We start from the raw sequence: 22,356 nt of genomic DNA on the forward strand, positions 1-22,356 counted from the left end.
TTCGTGATTTTTTCTTTTGAATATACTTTTGTAAAAGAAAATATTTTGACATTAAAAAAAATATTTTTTACTCTAAAATATGATACTTCGATAGTAAATTTAACCTGGAACAATTTTCCTGTAGACGTGTTTGTACCAAAAGTGCATAGAACTCACCCTAATTCGCCCTGTGCCTAGGGACTAATTCACCCCTTTCTCAAAAACGCACCCGTTTAAATGGTAACACTCCGCGGTTTTTTCATATTTGGAGGTCCATTGACTATATGAAACAATAAAACCCCGTTAACGTTGTAGTTCCTTTCTAAAATACATATCCCATATCATAAATCAATAGCCTATATTCCATTCTCGCAAACATCTTCATCTAAACCTAGGCGTCTCTTCTAAACACACAGTCTCATTTTTCCAATCACGCAATTTAAATTTTTGGTCCTTTTCTTGTCTTCCAACCATTTATTTGTTAAAAGGAAAGGAACATTTTGACGCCTGTCAAAGTTTTCAATGTATTTTAAATGTAATCATTTTGTTCGAATCCTGAGAAAACTAATAAATATGTTTGAAAAGCTTAAACGCTGAATGAAAGATTACTTTATTACCGAGGGCCGAAAGTCCCTTAGAATGAGTAAAAAGGTTCTTTTGAATGAGATATTTGAAATTAAAAATCACACTACATTTTCTCTTAGTTTTTCACCCCTGTAACTTATTAAAATAAACATTATACAAGTTTTCAGGGACTTTCGGCCCTCGGTAAGAACGTAATCTTTCATTCTGCGTTTAAATGTTTCAAAAATAGTTATTATTTTTCTCTGGATTCGAAAAAAATGAATCCCCATTTAAATACCATTGCAGCCGAAAATACGTACCCATTCTCGGAAAGGATTATTCGTTAAGGAAAAAGTATTATTTCATAGGAAGGTCAATGTAAATGTCAATATCTGTCTGTCTGTCTGTCTGTTTCTCTCTTTCTCTCTCTCTCTCTCTCTCTCTCTCTCTCCTCTCTCTCTTTTCAGTCTTGACTGAAGGAATGTAGTAGTTTCTTTTAACTCATGCATAGATCTTTTGCATAGTCCTGTAATTTGGTCAATCCATGTTGTTGGAGATCTTCCATGAGATCTTCGGCCGTCTACCTTTCCTTGAATAATAAGTATTTCCATGTTCTCTGTGTCTTCTCACATAACATCTGCAAAGTATTTTACTTGTTGGAAAGGGACTTTGCTGGAGAGACGTTTTCTGACCTTTAACTCGTTTAAAATTTAATTATTTGTTGTGTAGTCGGTCCATGAAATTAGTAACATTCTTCTCCAATAGAACACTTCAGTGGCATCTATCTTTCTTCTTTCCGCATGTCTTAGGATCCAAGATTCACATCCGTATGTCAGTATTGAGAATATGAAGCACTTAATCAAACTCATTTTTAGAGTTCGTGAACTGTGAGAGTCCTTCCATATTTTGGTCTTTTTCTAGACCACATATTTATACGTTTTATTTTTTCGTGTAGTAACCCTGTTTTTGTGATTAATGATCCCAAATATAAATATGAGCTCACAACCTCAAACTGGTCAATCGTGTTGATGGTTGTTATGAAGTCTATCCACTATTATGATGTACACACATACATACAAACTTATATGGAATCACCATGTATTTCAAAGCAATATTTATTTCTTTTAAAAAACTTGTTATTGTTGCGAATAATAAAGGTTTTTATTGAAAATAAACAAATCGATAAGACAATAAGATAGTACAGCTCGGTACGGTATAGGTTATTTGCTTGAGTTGCAAATTGAACGAAAATAAATAAACTAACTTTTGCGTCTAAAAACGAAAATATGCCTCATGTGGGGTTATAGAACTTACAACGGGGAAAGATTATTGGTCTTGTGGAGAAAGTAATGTTCTCAGAGGGACATAGCTGTAGAGCTAGGCGTAACACAGAGCGTTCTGTCCAAAATCTATGCTAGGTAACAGGAACTAGGAAAGATCAAAAATAAAGCAAGGAAAAGTCGCCAAAAAGTAATAGCGGCTCGCCACGATCGTTTAATTGTCCAATCAGCTAGAAAACACCCAACCATTTCTCACCTGCAGCTCAAAAGGCAGTTTTTGGAAGCTACAGGTGTAACTTTTTCAGTTGAAACGATAAGAAGAAGAGTTCGTGCCAAGAAGTATACAGCAGGAGACAGTTACGAGTTCCCAAGTTATCCAGGCAGCACAATATTGGTCGCCTAAATTGGTGTCTTCACCACCAAAACTGGAACATTGATAATTGATAAAATATGCTATTTTCAGGAAAAGTCAGGATTGGTGTAAAATCAGATGACCTACGAAATCGTGTATGAGGTCGAAGAAGACAAGCAAGAACGAAAACTGTCAGATCTGTTCACAAATATACAAGGGGAAGTATAATGTTCTGGAGAGGAATTGCGATCCGTAAAAAAACTCCTAATTTTCATCCAATCAACTTTAACTGCTCACAGGTATGTTGATAACCTGTAGTTAGGCTCTGGAGAGATACGAGAGGAGAAAATTTAATTTTCATGCATGATAATCGACCTCCACATACCATTAGAGTGACTAGAGACATCATTGAAGCAGAAGACATACCTTGTTTGGAGTGGACTGCTTGTTCACCCGAGCTTAACACTATAGAGTATTCGTGGGATATGCTTAAAAAAAATTAGAGCTCGCCGGGATAATCCACAAAACACCGCATGGCTAGTATAAGCTGCTTTTGAAGAATGAAGCAACCTACCATAACAAAATGTTGAAATTTGATTAGGAGCGTGCCCACTCAAACTGATAGGACTGGAGGTGATAACACTGACTACCAAAAAAATTTAAAAAAAAATAAATAAAAACAATTTAAACATTATTGGTTTTACATTGAAATTTTTTATTCAATTGACTTTAAAACAACTAGTTTTAATTTGTTTATTAAATACTTTATTGTTTTATTTAATTGTTACATATTTGTTATTAAATTAATTTTTATTGAGATGCCCTTTTTCCCTCCTTTAAATGTCAATCATAAATATTACCATCTGTGGCTTGTTTCTTAGAAGCAAGCTTTTCTTTAGAACAAATTATGTCACCATTTTGTATATTTTAGAACAAGATGTACTAGAGGGATTAAGATGGTCTGAAGCTTTAGATTTGGTATTTAAAGAAAATTATAAGAATGATCATACACTTACCTGGCAGTACTTTGCTAGTCCTAAAGGATTCATGAGACATTATCCAGGTATGTATTAAAAAAACCCAAATGAAAGTTTATACAGTGCATTCATAAAGTGTGGAAACGGTCTATTATCTCATGACTTAATTATTTTCAGAGTTAAAGCTCTGACAGGCCGATTTTTAATTTTAAATTACGATTTTTTGACGTATATCCTATAATAGTGACGTCATCGATTTGGGCGTGATGACGTCATCGATGATTTTTTTAAATGGGAATAGGGGTCGTGTGATAGCTCATTTGAAAGGTGATTCAATTCTATATTTAGCAATATAAACATTAACATCAATATTTATACAGGGTGGCCAAAAACATTATTTATGAATTAAATTAATTGACGCAAAAATAAGAATGAATTTAATTTATTAAACTCAAAATACATTTTACTGATGCCAAAAAATATAAAAAAAAATGTGTATTTCATAAACAAACATTGCTTTTGGCTTAAATTAAATGTCAAACAGTCTTCCACCTGCCTCTTCGTTTAAACATTTAATTTAAGCAAAAAACAATGCTTATCTGTCAAATAAACATTTTTTTTTCTCATTTCTGACAGCCATTCAATGTATTTTGAGTAAAATAAATTAAATATATTCTTCTTTTTGCGTCAATTAATTTAATTCAAAAATTATTTTTTGGTTACCCAGTATAAATAATGATGTTAATGTTACTGAATAGAAAATTGAATCACCTTTCAAATAAGCTACCACACAATCTCTATTCCCATTTAAAAAATCATCGATGACGTCATCACGCCCAAATAGACGACGTCGCTATTACGGGATATACGTCAAAAAATCATAATTTAAAAATAAAAATCGACCTGTCAGAGCTTTAACTCTGAAAATAATTAAGTCATGAAATAATACACCGTTTTCACACTTTATGAACGCACTGTATATTTTGTTCACTTTCTTTTTTAATGCCTCATCAATGTTAAATTTTTGTATCGTTTTTTAATGAGTAGTTGTTGTACATATTTTAAGTTTTCTTTACTTAATATTCCTTAAATATAATTGTATTGTCTTTTATGCAATTATTCGGGAAGATCTACTGATTCTGCACTGCATATCGAGTAGTGGAACAATTGAAAGATAATAAAGAATCCGCCCTAGGTATATCCATAGACATTGAAGGAGCGTGTGATAAAATCACCTTCCCAACGATCACCCAACAGCGCAATATCAGGAATATCCCCCTAGCCGTGAGCGAACGAATATTCAATATGCTCTCCAAAAGCGCAATAAGCATAAATAATGTAGAAGCCGTTTTGGTTAAAGGCGTGGTTATGAGGGAGTATCCACAAGGAGCGGTGCTATCACCATTCCTCTAGCTAGAACATTGTTCTAGACACTTTGGTTGATCAACTCAGAAGCAACGAATTCTACGCAATAGTCCTCTTTACCAGAAAAAGAAGCGTCACTTTTGCCCAGGGTGATCGCCTGGATCTACACTACTTTCATTAGGTCAATGCTAACTTACGGAACTATTGCTTGGGTACCAGAAGTACTACAGGCAACAGCGATCAACAAAATATACCATATTCAACGGTTGGCTAGCCTATTAATATATCAAGTGTCACGAAAACAACACTAACTGCTGCAATGGAGTTGCTCATTGGGATCACCCCGCTAGACATATATTTATAAAAGAGATGGCGTTGTTAACAATGGTACGATTCTGCTCAGCGGGTGCAAAAAATTCAAACATGGCAAATACATATTCCATATACACCGATGGCTCCAAAATGGAAGAAGGAGAATAAAGTGATACACTGGCGGTCAAAAAATTTAGGTCACTAGATGAATTATACAAGTTTGATGCATCGAATTTCCTAAACCTGTTGTCCGATTTGAGTGATTTTTTTTTTGGTGTTATGGCTTTATTATTTATGAATCTCAGTGTGTTAATATTGTTGCTAGACAGGTAAATGTCATTTTATACCGGGTGTAACAATAATATTGTGTTTTTTCCTTAAAGTTTGGAACACTCTGTGGAATATTATAGCATAGATAAAATATTGAAATTAAAACTTAATTGTAGCCTTAGTCTTTCTTAACATTTTCTTTTTTGATTAATTTGCTTACGGTAGATAATAAAAAAGTTAGGTACTTTAACAACTAGCCACGTTCTTTATCAGTACAGGGTGTTTCTAAATAAGTGCGACAAACTTTAAGGGATGATTCTGCATGAAAAAAATAATGACCATTTGCTTTATAAACATATGTCCACAAATGCTTCATTTCCGAGATACGGGATGTTGAATTTTTCTTAAGAACTGACGGTTTATTTGTTGCTCTAAAACCGGTTGAGATATGCAACTGAAATTTGGTAGGTTTTAAAAGGTAGTTATTGAGCATTTTTTGACATACAATTAAAAATTGTATATTCATCATTGGCGTGCATACGGGATGTATCTAAAATATTTATACCCGTATGCACGCCAATGGTGAATATAAAATTCTTATTTGTATGTCAAAAATGCGCAATAACCTACCAAATTTCATTTGCAAATCTCACCCGGATTTAGAGCAACAAATAAACTGTCAGTTTGTAAGAAAAAAATTAAACATCCCGTATCTCGGAAACGAAGCATTTGTGGACATATGTTTATAAAGCAAACAGTTATTATTTTTTCATGCAGAATTACCCCATCAAGTTTGTCGCACTTATTTAGAAACACCCTGTATTGATGAAGAACATTGTTAAAGTACCTAACTTTTTTATTATCCAACATATGCAAATGAATCAAAAAAGAAAATGTTAAGAAAGTCTAAGGCTACAATTGAGTTTTAATTTCACTATTTTATTTATGCTATAATATTCCACAGAGTGTTCCGAACTTTATGGAAAACACACAGGATAATTGTTACACCCGGTATAAAATGACATTTACTTGTCTAGCAACAATATTAATAGATTGAGATTCTTAAATAATAAAGCTATAAGATACTAAAAAAATCACTCAAATCGGACAACAGGTTTAGGCAATTCGAGGCATCAAACGTGTATAATTCATCTAGTGACCTAAATTTTTTGCTCGCCAGTGTATGTGGGCAAAATGCCAGCGTAGTTCCATACCCGCAAAAGAGATAACCCGAAAAGGTATAGCCGGTAAAGCCATAATAATAACCTAACCTTGAATTTGAATAGACCCCTCAGGTTTAGCAATGGATTGTCATGAGTCACTGTCTTAAGCTCCGGATGGCAATAACATCATCTTGAGGTGGGTTAAAGGGCACAATCGAAATAAAAGCATTGCTGACTAACTAGCTTGGAAGGCGTCAGGCCTAATACTCTTAGGACCTGGTGATATTTTTGGCTGGTCAACTACAACAATCGCGGTAATGGTCAAATGTCACTCCCACACGCAAACATCGAAAAGATGGAAAGAAGAGCAAGGATAAGGTTTGAAAAGTCAACATCAAAGATGTACTTCGGAAAATTAGGAAAAACGGAGGCTAGGAAGAACCTGCACTTGACAGTTGGTTTTTTTAACTGGTCGTTGTCAATGACCTGTCACAACAAACACCTGCCACACTTGAGCTAGTAGATATATTATCCATATGCAGGAAGTGTGAACGAAGAGATGAAACTGTCGAGCATGTCCTATGTCAATGCGGCTATGTTCAAAGTTAACGTCAATATGAGAGTATGCGTTCAGCGAGCCCTGGTCTACACGACATCACATGGATATGTACCCTGGTAACTTGTCCACCTGCCTGGAAATTGAGGATGGACAATGAGCTAAGGACGACAGCTCCGTGGGAAGATTCACAATGGATCAATTGTGGCCTAAATACTGTGGGACTGGTCCTCCCTACTCTACAGACAGATGATTTTGCCAAATCATTGTACATATTAATATTTTTTTTACTTTTTAGCTGTTCAATGGGAGGATGAAAACTACAAAAAAACCTATGACTTCCGCACACGAACTTGGTACACAGAAGCATTTACTTCTCCAAAAGATATAATCATACTGGTAGACAGATCAGGATCTATAATCGGAACAAGACGAGCCCTGTCCGACCAAATTGTTAACCAGATATTAGATACTCTCAATGACAATGATTTTGTTAATATCTATACGTTTGCAAATTTTACTGAGCCCCTTGTGAAATGTTTCAATGATACACTCTTTCAGGTAACAATGGTTTTTATAATTATTTATTGGTGGAAAAGTCTATTTTTCTTTTTGATATGCCTATTTTTCTGCACGTATCTTCGCTCAAGGTTCACGATTCAACTAAAAAAGGACAAAGAAGACAAAATTGATCCGTGCCTCACACCACACATGATTTTCACTTATTTGATGTGTTCGCCTTCAACTCTGAGGTTTGTGGTATGGTTCCAGTAAAGGTTTCTAATTATTTTCAGATGTTGGTTGTTAATTCCTGCTTCTTTTAATATTTTCATCATATTGGCGTGCTGTACTCCATCAAACGCTTTCTCGTAATCAACCAGACATGGGTATATATCTTAATTGACGTCTCTGCATCTCTGGAATAAGACTTGCACTGAAAACAAAGCCTCTCTCGTACCAACATCATTTATGATCCTGAACTGGATGGGGGAAATTTGACATTCATACAGCTTGTAAATTCTCTTATGGATTATCTGGAATCATAAAACTTCTTCTTCTTAAGGTGCCTTCTCCATTACTGAAGGTTGGCTATACCTACAGCAAATTGCTCTCTATCTTGAGCGGTTCTATATCGAATGTGTGTCCATGCCTGTTCAGTCCCTTGCGTCGTTCAGCCAGGAGCATTTTCTTTTTCCCGGACCTCTTTTTCCTTCCACTTGCCCTTCCCCTAATAACACAAAACATTCCAGGAATGTTCCTAGAAGGTACACACAGGACATTGAAAACATTCCTGGAATGTCCCCAAAAGCACACGAACGTCCCTGGAAAGTCCCAGGAAAGTGCTGTGTCAGCATTTTAAACATTCCTTGAATTTCTTGTTGGAACATTCCATGACTGTCTACGAATGTTCTTTGAACATTCACAGTATATTGTTTATACTGAATGTCTTGTTGAAACATTCCATGAATGTTCTTAGGACATTCAAAGTATATTTTTTAGACATTCTCTGAAATACATCGTCAGTGATGTGACAATACCTCCTATATGTTTTTTCATGAGTTTTGCAGGAGACGAAAAACATTTTTTACGGTCACCTCCTGTTTTCATACGCAAGTTTTGACTTGTTTTGTAGTAAATAGATAGTTGAATGTACTACAAAACAAATCAAAAAATATATGAAAACACGAGGTGGCCCAAACATTTTTCATCTCCTACAAAATTCATGAAAAAGCAGATAGGAGGTATTGTCACATCACCGACGATATACCAGAAGTACAGTAGGAAAAATGAAAGAATACCCATGAACGAACATATAAAACACGCTGTATTTTCCTGTCACCGTGTCACACAAAAAACTGGTCAGCACAAGTACATGTAATAATTATTGTTACTTGCACTGGACAACTTTCTTTGTGACACGGTGACAGAAAAATACAGCGTGTTTTATAGTTCATTCATGGGTATTCTTTCATTTTTCCGACTGTATATGTAGCCATACCAAATAATACATCCTTGATAAATATAAACATTTTTATTGCACAAAATCTTGTCATATATTTTTTTCCATAATCATCACTACGATGACGATTCATTGTATTGAATTGTTCATTAGAATTACAATCTGGTCATAACTCTGACTAATGAGCAATTTTAATTTAGCCTAAATTACTACTGTTCCTTAAAATGAAGAGCTTACCCATAGCGTCTCTTATCTAATCTAACAGGCACACAAGCACTATGCTCTGCTTTTCTAACCGCACTATTCTAACATACACATGCACACAAGCATTATGCTCTGCTTTTTACTATCACTCAAACTAGTTCAAAAGGCTTTGTCCTCTTCAATCTTCTAGTTTGCCCAGTAGTATCCAGCAGCTGGATTTCCTCAATATTCTTGTAGGTACTTACGAAGTTGTTGCTTGTGACTTCCAACTTTACTCCAACTTTAAAAACAAATCCAGCTGTAAAATATTTATGTGCCTGAAGGCTTTTGTATGCTTTCATCTATAATAGTAATTTGGTGAAATGCACTTTATGGTAAAATCCAATTCTGACTGAATTGTATATGGATCTAAATCCCCAATTATTTTCAGCTTCAATAAATATTTAAAACAATAAAAGAAATAATGTTATTGCTTGCAAAATTCATCAATATTGATAAATATCAGAGAAAAATGAACATTGATAAAAATTGTTTGCCCTACCTTTCTCCAAACATCTGGTGTCTCCAATAATAATTTCCTTAAATAATCACTTTGCAGTGTGGTAAAGTTTATAAAGTTCACAAAATACAGCAAACGAAATCCAAATGAATCCAAAATATGACGATAAACAGTGAAATGATGAAATGAAATGATATTACAAACATAACCTCTGTAACCTGTATGCCATGCCAACCAGAACCAGACAGAAGTCACGTGGTTTGGATTGCCTAAATACATATACACGCGCAGCAAATTTGAAAATGAATGCAAATTGAATATTAAATGGCCTCTCTTAAAATATAGGACATTGGTAGTATGTTCATAGAATGTCTTGTGGTAACATTCCACGAATAACTTAATCAGATATTCACCGAATGTTCCTTGAATGTCCAGTACATTCAAACATTAATAGAACTTTGATAGTACATTCCTGGAATGTTTTGTGTTGTTAGGGTCCATTATGAGTCGTAAAAAGTTGTATCTTTCTCCTCTGTAAATATGTCCTAGATTACTCGTTTTTTTTGTTTCTTACAGTATTTAGGAGTTCCCTCTCAGTCCCCATTATTCTCATCAGTTTTTTGTTGGCCACGTGCCCTGTCCAAGAGATCTTCAGCATCTTCCGAAAACCCATATCTCAAAGGCTTCTATACGCCTCATACTTGTAATTCCGAGAGTCCATGTTTCCACTTCGTATAACAATATGGAATAAATGAATGTTTTTTACAAATGTGTATCGGATATACAGGGTGTCCCCGAAAATAGTGCGTTCCTTAAAGGTATAGGTAGAAGGCACAATGTAGAGCAAAAAAGTCTTATAACATTTTTTTCTAAATTGATCCGTTTGACCAAAAAACGGAAATATATATTGATATGCAAATTGAAGTCTAGCAACAACGCGCAACTCAAAAGTCTAAAGATTAAAAAGTAGGTTTGTAGGTCAGTTGCATCTGGTAGGTAAAATAATGTAAATATCAACCAAACCCATATCCATTATTTTGCAGGTAGGTACCTACGATGTCAACAACCCCAAAAATCACACCTCAAAGTAAATAAACAAGGGGGTTATTAGGTTAAATTTCCACAGTCACAGCAAGTTCTTCTAGACTACGTTGCCATGTCATTCAAATTTATGAAAATAAAAATTCACTTATATGGAGAACAATGTAATTTTTTTCTTGGAAACGGTTAACTTTGGAAATAAAATGTTATAGGACTTTTTTGTTCTAAATTTTGTATTATATCCATTCCTTAAAGGACCGCACTATTTACGGGGACACCCTGTATAACGATAAGGTGAAGCTTATAAGGAATTTTTTCATTCTATAGGATATTCTATACGAGCACGTATTTCGACCTCGTGGTGAAGATCGCTTGTTATCCAGCCAGCAACCAAGATACAGTCGAACCCGCTTATTGGAATAGCTTTCGTGACAAGCAAAATTATTCCTATAACCAAGATATTCTAATAACCGATCGTTAGTGGCTAGTAAAAAGGTATCGGGGTCACAAATTTTTATTCCTTAAACCGGGATATTCCTATAAGCGGTATTCTAATAAGCGGGTTTGACTGTACTGGAATCTTTGTGAGGGTTCTATCTGTTTATTATAGATACGAATAGTGGAGTCACTGAAGGTTTTCACCTCCGATTTCGTTGAACCTTCATCGATTTTCATGAAAATTGGTGAGTAGTTAGAAGATACTTCAAGCAACAAAGGTGACATGATGCCAACTTGCGCTTTTACCTTGGGGGTGGATGCCACCCCTTCTCATGGGTGAATTTTTTTATTAAAAAAATACTAGAACTCGATAGAGGGGCAACTTCTAAGCAAAATTTGTTATATAAAGTTATTAACATAAATCAATACTTTTGGAGTTAATAAATATCAAAGATTTTATTTTTTCTTAAAAAATTCATGTTTTAAAGCTGTTTTTCACGTATTACTCAAAAACTATAAGCTTTTGTAAAAAAGCTATTATTACCAAAATTAAAGATAATAAAAAATTTAATACACTCCCGACTTAAAGAACTAAACTAATATTATTTCAAAGTGAGTTATGGGTAATTGAATGTATATTTTTTTCGACGAGTACTGAAATCTAAATATTCAAGCTTACATAACGGGAAAAGGATGCATTTTATAGAATATACTTGTTAAGCACTTGTCAAAGTACTTCGGAATACCTATCAAATGGGCTTCAGTAGAAGTTAATAGCATCAAAATTAAGCAAGTTATAATGAAAATAAGAGAACCCTTTCGATTTTTTTAGAAAAAAGTGAAAAATAAGACATACTCCATTTCCACAAAAATTTAAATTTGTAGTAATCCTCACAAGAATTTCTTTAGGTTAACATAGTTAATGATTTCAACAATTTTGACCGGTTTAGAATGCATATTTTTGAAAAAAATGTGTAATTAAAAAAAATCAGAATTTTTAAAATTTTCCTACTTTTCATTTTCTTTTGATAATAACTCCAAAAATGCTCAATATACGTAAAAAATGATATATAACTATATTTTAGTTTTTTCTGTTACAAATACTTTACCTATTTTACTATTTCCGTAGAGTAAAAAATAACCGAGATAGAAACGTTTAAAATTTCAATTTTGCTGCGAGAACCATGTAACCTGGACCCTTTAACCTTTTATTTTTTTTTTTAAAGTAAGAGGGAGTATTTTGACGTTTTTTAATAGCTCTTGGAATCATGTTTTAACCAGTTGTTAGATGAACTTGCTACCTTAAAAATTAACGGAGTTATTTACAAAGAAACAATAACATTTTTTAGAAAAGTTTTTCAAAGATACATTTTGAAACATTTTTGGTGCATAAACTTTAATGCTATCAACTTGTTCGAGCGCCTATTTGATAGATATTTCTATGAACTTTGACAAATGTTTAATAAGCCTATGTTATAAAATGCATCATTTTCCCGGTATTTAAGCTTGAATACTTAGATTTGGGTACTCGACGAAAGAAATATACATACATTCAATTACCTATAACTCACTTTTAGTTAACATTGAAAGATTTTTCTAGTAATGAATTTATTTGATTTTTTATTAGCCTCAATTTTGACAATAATAACTTTTTTGTAAAAACTTATAGTTTTTGAGTTATTTATGAAATATCGGTTAAAAACATGCATTTTTCTCACGAAAAATTTAAATCTTTGATCTTTAATAACTCAAAAAGTTTTGATTTATTTTAATAACTTTATATAACAAATTTTGCTTATATTTTGTCTCTCTATCGAATTGTGCGGTTATTTTTAATAAAATCATTTTCACCCACGAGGAGGTGTGGTATCCACCCCCAGGGTAAAAGCGCAACTTGGCACCATGTCACCTTTGTTCCTTGAGATATTCTCTAACCACTCACCAATTTTCATGCAAATCGATGGAGAACGAATTCGGAGGTAATAGCTCATATCTACCTTCAGTGACTGCACTAGAATATTAATGTCGGCATTTGTTGCACGTGTAACAGCCATTACTTTTGTTTTATATGTGTGTATATTCAGCCCCGTAAAGCTTATCGTACAGTAAAGGCCGTCCGCACACAGAGTTACTAAAAAGAAACTAAACTAGTTGGTAACTAGATTTACCAACTGGTTACTAAATAGGACTCGCACACTACGCTACTGAAAATTAATAAAAACGAGTCACTTCTTGACTGTACGAGTAGCTTTGTAATATAGTGTTTAAATTTTAAACCTTTATACCTATTATACAGTGATGAGCGTGCTAATAACCGGCAAAATAGCGCAAAAGATGGAAAACATATTAAATTGTGTCTTTAAAAAGAAATAAAACTAGTAGAGTTGTTAAATTTAGCGATAATAACATATAAATTGACATTATATTGATTGTTTCCCACCTTTATACGTATCAGAGAAGTATGTCAACTAAAACTGTCACTGTGACAGTGGCATTTCTCAAATTTGTCGGATATATCTAAAGGTGAGAAATAATCAATATAATGTCAATCTATAAGTTACAATCGCTAAATTTAACACCTCCACCAAGTTCATCTCTTATTATCTCACAACTTAATATGTTTTCCATATTTTGCGTTATTTTGCCGGTTATTAGTGCGCTCATCACTGTATTATTGAGTGTTATTATCGCGTTAAAAATGTCTAGTGATTCAAGATATTATTCTTTATTATTATAACAAAAGACGTAAAATGCAGAAAATAGGTGGTGTTGTGTTCATCCTTACGTTGAAAACAATATACATTGCAGAGCCTTTGTCGCTGCAAAATAATTACAAGAAAGTGATGCTAAATTTCTTGCATTTTATAGGATGCCAAAAAAATCTTATTTACATTTAGAACAATTGCTCGTACCGCCAATTCACAAGAAAAATACTTCAATGCGATAATGTGTTGGAGTGGAACAAAGGATTTTAATAACCCTCAGGTAAGGAAGTAACATTTATTTAATTTCTTTAAAACAAAACATAATAAAAACCACTAAACTAATAATATCTACTTAAGATATCGGTACCTAAATTAAACTTAGTATTAGGTACATATCTGTATTTATTATACCGGGTGTCCACTTATATTTTCCCCCATTTTAACTGCCTATAACTTCTAAACAACTCAAGATAGAAAATATGTGGTTTTCACTGAAATGTTTTATTTTAGTAAAAGTTTTGTTTGAATGGATTGAATTTTTTATATCGCTTTTAAATAAAAAATGGCGGATTTTTGACAAAAAACGTTGTTGACTTTTTTTAATGAAACATCCAATTTTTTTTGTAAATTGAAAGAACGATCATTAACCTATCCAGCGATATAGAGTTTTTTTAAAATCGGTTGTCAAATGACTGAGCAATTAATTTTTAAAATAAGAAATGCAATGTGGAAATCACATAACATAATAGCCCGATCAGGCAACACAAAATTTTACGAAAACCTCCAAAAAAATAAACGAAGGATGAATATTTGGAAATAGGTAGTTGAAATTGTTTATTATTATACAGGGTGTTTCATTCGGAAACGGAAATACTTTAACGGTGAATAGAGGTCATCGAGCCGGTTTTAGATATACTACATTGTTTGCCCTACCGACTTTTATAACCGAGTTACAGGGTGTTTTATCGATTTTGCCCATTTCTATCCTAAGCCATAACTTTAGAACCACCCTGTATATTTTTTTGATATTTGGTACACATATGTCTCATTCAAACCCCAAACGACCGACATACTAACCATAAGAAAAATCCAGGTCCGGATTAACAAAAAATTATAAAGTAATTGTGACCTTAAAAAAACACCCTGTATATTCAAATTTTGAAAATCTTTTTGCATATTTGAAAAGAGCACAAAAAAGTAAGTTTAACGGTTTGCTTCAATTTTTCGGTCAGATAATTTTATGACTTTAATTTTGAAATTATATCGAATTTTTTAAGAACTCTCACATTAAAAAGCAGATATTATTAACTTTTAGTTATAAATTATTAAAGTTAATGAATAAATAGTCATTTTAAAAATAATCAATACTTATTTACCACATTGGAACGACCCAATTACTAATGACAAGAAAAATCCAGGTCCGGATTAACAAAAAATATAAAGTAATTGTGACCTTGAACCAACACCCTGTATATTGAAATTTTGAAAATTTGTCTGCGCATTTTAAAGGAGCATGAAAAGCTGTGATTAAAGATTTATTTTAATTTTTGCGCCGTTGATTTAATTACATCAATTTTGAAATTATATTGAAATTTTAAAGAATTCTGAGATTAAAAACCAGATGTTATTAATTTTTTAAAATTTAATGTTATTGAATCAATACTTATTTTAAAAATACTTAATACTTATTTACTACGTTGGCTTCATGGATTCTATGGACTTGTAGCTGTATGCACATCGTTAAAAATTAGAATTGCGAGAATTGGGATATTTTAATGATTTAGTAAATTATTAAAAAAAAACAGCTATATCTAATAACAAAAATTCTTTTAAAGAATTCAACAATTTACCATAAATTAAAAATATTTGAACTTGCCCAAAATGTCCGCCATTTTGTTCGATGCATTTCCTTGCTCGTTTTAAAAGATTTCGAATCGATTTTCTAATTACATTGGGATTGTTCTTAATTTATCTGACAAGCTTTTTGTCATCTTGGCAGAATTAATGAATATGATTTCAAAATTGCCATAATTAAATTATCTGCGCAAAAATTTGACATGCACCTTTTAACGCAGTTTTTTATGCTCTTTTAAAATACGCAAACAAATTTTCAAAATTTCAATATACAGGGTGTTGTTTCAAGGGCACAATTACTTTATATTTTTTTGGTAAACCCGGACCTGGATTTTTCTTGTGATTAGTAATTGGGTCGTTCCAATGTGGTAAATAAGTATTGATTATTTTTAAAATGAGTATTTATTCATTATCTTTAATAATTTATAACTAAAAGTTAATAATATCTTCTTTTTAATGTCGAGAATTCTTAAAAAATTCAATATACAGTAGAACCCCGATTATCCGTGCCCCTCGGGACCGAAGGGTGGCACGGATAATTGAAAAGCACGGATAATCCGAACATGTATTTCTTATGTATAATACATATGTACGTATACACATACATATTTACCTACCATAAAAAATAACAGAAAAAAATAAATATTTCATTATGAGTCTCTCTTTCGTCATATACAGTTTCCGTCAAGTGATTTACGATGACGCTATTTTGATAAATCCTCAAAAACGCAACTTGAGTAATAGAAAATCATAACACTGATAATCCGCAGCACGGATAATCCGCACCCGGATAATCGGGGTTCTACTGTAATTTCAAAATTAAAGTCATAAAATTGTCTGGCCGAAAAATTGAAGCAAACCGTTAAACTTACCTTTTTGTGCTCTTTTCAAATATGCAAACTGATTTTCAAAATTTGAATATACAGGGTGTTGTTTTAAGGTCACAATTACTTTATAATTTTTTGTTAATCCGGACCTGGATTTTTCTTATGGTTAGTATGTCGGTTCGCTTGGGTTTTGAATAAAACACATGTGTACCAAATATAAAAAAAATATACAGGGTGGTTCCAAAGTTATGGCTTCGGAATGAAATGGGCAAAATCGATAAAACACCCTGTAACTCGGTTATCAAAGTCGGTACGGCAAAAAATGTAGTATATCTAGAACCGGCTCGGTGACCTCAATTCACCATTAAAGTATTTCCGTTTCCCAATGAAACACCCTGTATAAGAAAAAGTTTACAATTCTACATCCCCTCCATTTTACAAAAATTGGGAAATACGGGTGAAAAATATTTTCTCGTGAGTGAAAAAATATACGTTCAAAATAGGCCCGGAATTGGATAAAATGACTAATTCTAAGCAACTTTTGTTTTATAGAGTTTTTTCACTAATACTTTTCGAGGTATTTGCGAGTGAATATGTTCATTTTTAACAAAAAAAATACATCTTTATGGAAGGTTTTTCGCAGATAACTCAAAAAGTAAGTACATACTCTAGCGAAAAAAATATTCTTAGTAAAAATATAGCTTATAAAAAATTGAAAAAATTGTGTACGCCTGAGGTTTGCAGACCCAGTATAAGCAGAGTTGTAGCTAATGGAAAGTAGGTTCTTCTTCGTCAAATTCCAAATCGAATATTTGAATGTGAAGTAACCAAAAAACCGAGTACTTTTCGGGGAAAATCCATTACATCTTTTTTAAAGTGTTTAAAAAAGGTTTATTTTTGTTTCTTAAAAGAACTTGTAACATTAAAAGTGAGTTGCGCTCAAAATATTGTTGGTCCCTTTTAGATATTGGTACAAAAATCGCGAAAATCACCCCCTATTTAGCTTCCCAAATAAAATTAATCGTAACCGCTTCACAAGTTACGTTACTTATGTATTGTTTATATTATCTCTATAAGTTTGATTGATTCAAAGTGCTCAGTTTTGAAAAAAATTGGGTTTAAAATAAAACATTTTTTTTAATTGTGAAAAAAAAAATGGAATTGTTCATGGAATTAACTTAAAAATTATTAGTAATACCAAAAATCTTAAAGAGTAATAAAATGTACGTTTTGCTTTTCTCAATATTTTTCATTTTCTGTTTTCTTGTTATACTAAAATTGATTATGCTATGGCTGTTCAAATTTTGCCTAAACTCGTGATTAGTTACTCGTTCAAGCCATTTTAACTTCAGCTTTTTCAAAAATAAGCACTTTGAACCGATGAAACTTACAGATCATATAAATATTACATTAGCAAAGTAACTTGTGAAGTGGTATTTTTACCAAAAAATAAAAGAGGCCAACAATCTTTTGAGCGTAACTTACTTACTTTTAATGTTACAAGTTTTTTTAAAAACCAAAAATAATCCTTTTTTTAAACACTTTAAAAAACTAGAAATTAATTTCCCCGAAAAGTGCTCCGTTTTTGGGTTATTTCACATTGAAATATTCGATTTGGAATTTTATGAAGAAGAACCAATTTTTGATTAGCTACAACTCTGCTTCTACTCGGTCTACAGAACTCAAGCATACACCATTTTATTCAGTTTTTTATAAGCTATATTTTTGCTTAGAATATTTTTTTCGCTGAAATACTTACTTTTTGAGTTATCTCCGAAAAACCGTCAAAAAACATGTTTTTTTCTGTTAAAAATGAACATATCACTTGCAAATGACTTAGGGAAAAAACTCTATAGAACAAAAGTTGCTTAGAATTAGTCATTCTATCCAATTCCGGACTTATTTTGAATGTATATTTTTCACCTTCGAGAGGGGGTATTCCCCTCTATTATTGAAAAATGGAGGGGATGTAGAATTGTAAACTTTTTCTTATATAATAATAGACAATTTCAACTACCTATTCCCAAATCTTCATCCTTCCTTTTTTTGGGGTCAGATTGTTCTTTGATCGGGCTATAATATCAATTTGCTTAGTTATATTATTTAGTTATGTGATATACACGTTGCACCTCTCATTTTAAAAATTAGTTACTCAGTCATTTGACAACCGATTTTAAAAAACTTTATATATCTGGATAGGTGATTGGCCGCTCTTTCAATTCACAAAAAAATATACTGGGTGTTTCATTAAAAAAAAGTCAACAAAGTTTTTTTCAAAAATCCGCCATTATTTTTTCGTGATTGAAAGCGATATAACAAAACTCAACCCATGCAGACAAGACTTTTACTAAAGTAAAACATTTCAGCGAAAACCGCATATTTCTATCTTGAGCCGTTTAGAAGTTATAGGTAGTTAAAATGGGGGAAATTATAAGTGGATACTCAGTATTTCCCATAAGTTCATAATAGACTGTTCTACCAATTTCGCGTGTTAAACTCTAATAAAATATCACAACAAACTATAAACTAGTCCCCAAGCGACCTGCACGTCTACAATAGTCCGCTGTCGACTGATCACTGCTGACCGGCTACTAACTAGTAGCGCTGTGTGCGGATACTAATTAAATACATGACCAGTGACTAATTATAAACTAAACTTATTGGTATGGTAACTAAAGTTACCAACTGGTTTCTTTTTAATAGCTCTGTGTGCGGATGGCCTAATTCTTCGCATTTTTGACTCCTGGTGTTTTTGAAGATGCAATAAACTTAGACTTCAGCCATTCCATTAGTATTTCTCAAGAGTTGTATATGTTGTTGAGTATCTTTGTGATTATTGCTATTGATTCGTTATCCATTAGTTTGAGTAGTTTTGCTTGTATATTATTGGGGCTGGCTGCTATGCCATCATTTAATTGGTCTAAAAAATGACATAATGTGTTTTTAGGCAAACGAAGAAAATTTGAGATTACTAAGGCAAGCTATTCCAGTTTACGAAGAAATGTTTGCAGCAGATTTAACTATTGGTATTAGTAAGGCATTTGATATTTTAGAAAATTTCAGAAGGACGCAAACAAGTATGTATTTTAAATATGTCCAGTCAAATAGTCTTTTTATTTCATTTGTTTTTTATTACGGTATTTATTTCTAGTATTGTAAGGGTAGGCGCAAATATTTTACGGCTATCCCTACTTTTTCTTTCTTTCCACGGCAAATTACGTGTAGTAAAATTCTCACTAGTATGGAGATGTAAATATTAGTGGACAATAACATTGTTATCATTAACATAGAGATGGCTTTTGAATGTTCTTGGATAACCGTTATAATAACCGTAATAATATAATTATTTTTTCACTAACTTTGTATTCAGTGATAACAATAATTTATATGCTATACAAAAAAAGAATAAATAGAGAAGAAGTGATAAAGTTATTGTTAACAACAAAATACTAAGATCGTAGAATATATCCTGGTTTATTCTGTGCTTGGATCTTCCATAAATAATAAACAATAAATAACTTTTTATTAATTTCACGTCTTATACCAATTATTTATCAAATAAACTATCAGTATTGTCTAATAAATAAACAATTTAAAATATTCCTGAAGCAGCGTCAAATATTTAGTAGCCCTGTTTGTCACTGTATTGTCACCACATTCTGTTCAACTAAGTGCGTTGTATGACAAAGATAGCAAAGTTGGAAAATTTCACCACGGATATGGTATTTATGTTTTTCGAATCATGAAAAATCTAATAAATATGAATGTAAGATTACATTAATATCGAGGGTCGAAAGTCCCTTAGAATAAACCAAAGGTTTCTTTTGAATGAGATATTTGAAATTAAAAATCGCACTCAATTTTCTCTTTTTTCACCCCAGTATCTTATTAAAATAAACATTATAGAAGTTTTCACGGACTTTCGACCCTCTGTAACAATGTAATCTTTCATCCTGCGTTTCCATTTTTTAGTAATATGTATTAGTTTTCTCAGAATTAAAAAAAAATGAATGCATTTCATGAATGGTCCGAGATTTTGCGCCTACTCCCCTAAAACGCGTTAAAATGCTTGCAAGTTTTTCTTACACTATTTTTATGACAGCATAGGACAATAAATTGTAAAAACAGTTCGAAGTTTTAAATCCGAAGAACTAAAGGCTTCTACTGGGACCAAGTTCTGGTAAAGATGATTTAGAAGAAGACGAGGGGGAATATAAAAGCTAGTTTAGACGCTGCGATAAATGCGAGCAATTTATCGTAACGATCGAGTTGTTTTAATTTATCGTCGTGTGTAAATGGTACATCGCAGCTTTAAAATTGCATTTTATTATCTGTCTATTCTTCTATAGTATTTTTACTACAAAAACGTTATTACGTAGGTCAAAATTTTTGACGTAAGAGAACTGTCAAAACATTAGAATGTGACTTTTCATTATTTCCATGTTTATAATAAACACGGCAATAATGAAAAGTCACATTCTAATGTTTTGACAGTTCTCTTACGTCAAAAATTTTGACCTACGTAATAACGTTTTTGTAGTAAAAATACTATAGGTAAAAATATTAACAAACCTTTGTTCCCGGTACTCGGATAGTAGTAAAAAGAATAGAAAATGAAAATGAAAAACAGACTTTATTTCAATGCGTTCAGTTTTTCAATAATTTCTCTTTTTCATTTTAATGAATCTCTTTTTCTAGGTGCTAATTGCAACCAGGCTATAATGGTAATTCATGAAGGGCTTGATTATGACTACGATAAAGAAATATATGCCAATAGAAACTGGAAGAAAAACTTTCCTGTGCGAATTTTTACTTACCAACTAGGTCAGGATACAACAGACGCCAGAGAATTGGAATGGATCGCATGTTCAAATATGGGTAAGAGTTATATTTTTATTCTTCTTCTGATAGTAAATCTTCTTGGAGGAGACTACTAACTCAGTGAGCTTTATTAGTGGACTGTTTAGCATAGGGTGAATTTAAAATAAAAAAATAACAGTAAAAAACAGGACCTTAAAGTAAATTACAATGGAAACATTTCCTACCTTGTCACTTCTCGTTGACCAAGCTGGAGCAGGCCTGCTATTCTTCGTACTGCTATTGTTGAGTTGTAGAAATTACTCGCGAGGACTATATTTATTTTTAATACACTTGCGTACCAAGAGAGTTGGTTGGCGAATGTCTTTAAAAATGATACGAGTAGGTAGGTAATTATATACAAAAATCTTTAAGTTTTTTACTTGAAAAAAAGATAAAAATGAATACTCACTGAATTAGGTATTAGTCTACTCGTATATACGGTGTGTCCCAAAAACTAATAAATAATTAGAAACAATGGAAATAATAAATTCTTTCACTACTAATTAATTAAAATATTGAAAAGAAAATGAATTGAAATATTCTTTACAAAATCAAGAAAATTTAAAATTGTTATTCCTAGTGGTGTGGACGAACCAGATAGCACCATATTATATTGAACATATATATGTTGATTGGCAACAATCTCGCAAAATAAAGTCTATCTTTTGCAGCTATGAACAGTGAATGTGAGTTCAAAACAGTCCAATATATTTTTTAAAATTTTCAACCAGGTACGTTTACTTGTGGCATTTAAGGAATAAGAAGTGGAGGAAGACGAGATCACCTGTATAGACCAATCAAGTTAGTAAAAAATAAGCCGTTTTTCGACATAATTGAAAAGACGAGATTTGACAGTTGAAATGTGTAGTATGAGATATTACAAAAAGGCTACCATCTTGGGATTCATCAATTTTTTAGTGGAACATTTTTTAAATAAACAATCAAAACGTCAAACTTAGTTTTTTGCTCATAACTTAAAAACTTGTTTATTTAGAAATTTGACGTCCACAGGTAACTTTTTCAGAAAAAAAAGATACATCGAATGAGATACACCAAATTAAAATCGGTTAATATACAAAAAAGTTATTGCAAAACGGACGACAAAATTACTGTTTTTGAATATTGTTAATAACAATTTTATTGTTTATTA

The 22,356-nt window shown here is 32.3% G+C and overlaps 1 protein-coding gene across 2 annotated transcripts in view; it reads left to right on the plus strand.

Moving 5' to 3' along the window:
* The window catches only part of LOC114325682 (voltage-dependent calcium channel subunit alpha-2/delta-3-like), a 111,210-nt gene that overhangs the window by 19,026 nt on the left and 69,828 nt on the right, over positions 1–22,356 (plus strand). For both annotated transcript variants that reach the window (XR_007697002.1, XM_028273812.2), the window contains exons 6-9: positions 3,107–3,238; positions 7,117–7,379; positions 19,294–19,423; positions 21,045–21,224. Coding sequence is in view for 1 of the 2 variants with exons in the window: in XM_028273812.2 (XP_028129613.2) it covers positions 3,107–3,238; positions 7,117–7,379; positions 19,294–19,423; positions 21,045–21,224 (705 nt within the window). In the remaining variant the exon portion in view is untranslated. The remainder of the gene's footprint in view (positions 1–3,106; positions 3,239–7,116; positions 7,380–19,293; positions 19,424–21,044; positions 21,225–22,356) is intronic.

Source organism: Diabrotica virgifera, chromosome 3, assembly GCF_917563875.1.
Source record: "Diabrotica virgifera virgifera chromosome 3, PGI_DIABVI_V3a".
NCBI lineage: Eukaryota > Metazoa > Arthropoda > Insecta > Coleoptera > Chrysomelidae > Diabrotica > Diabrotica virgifera.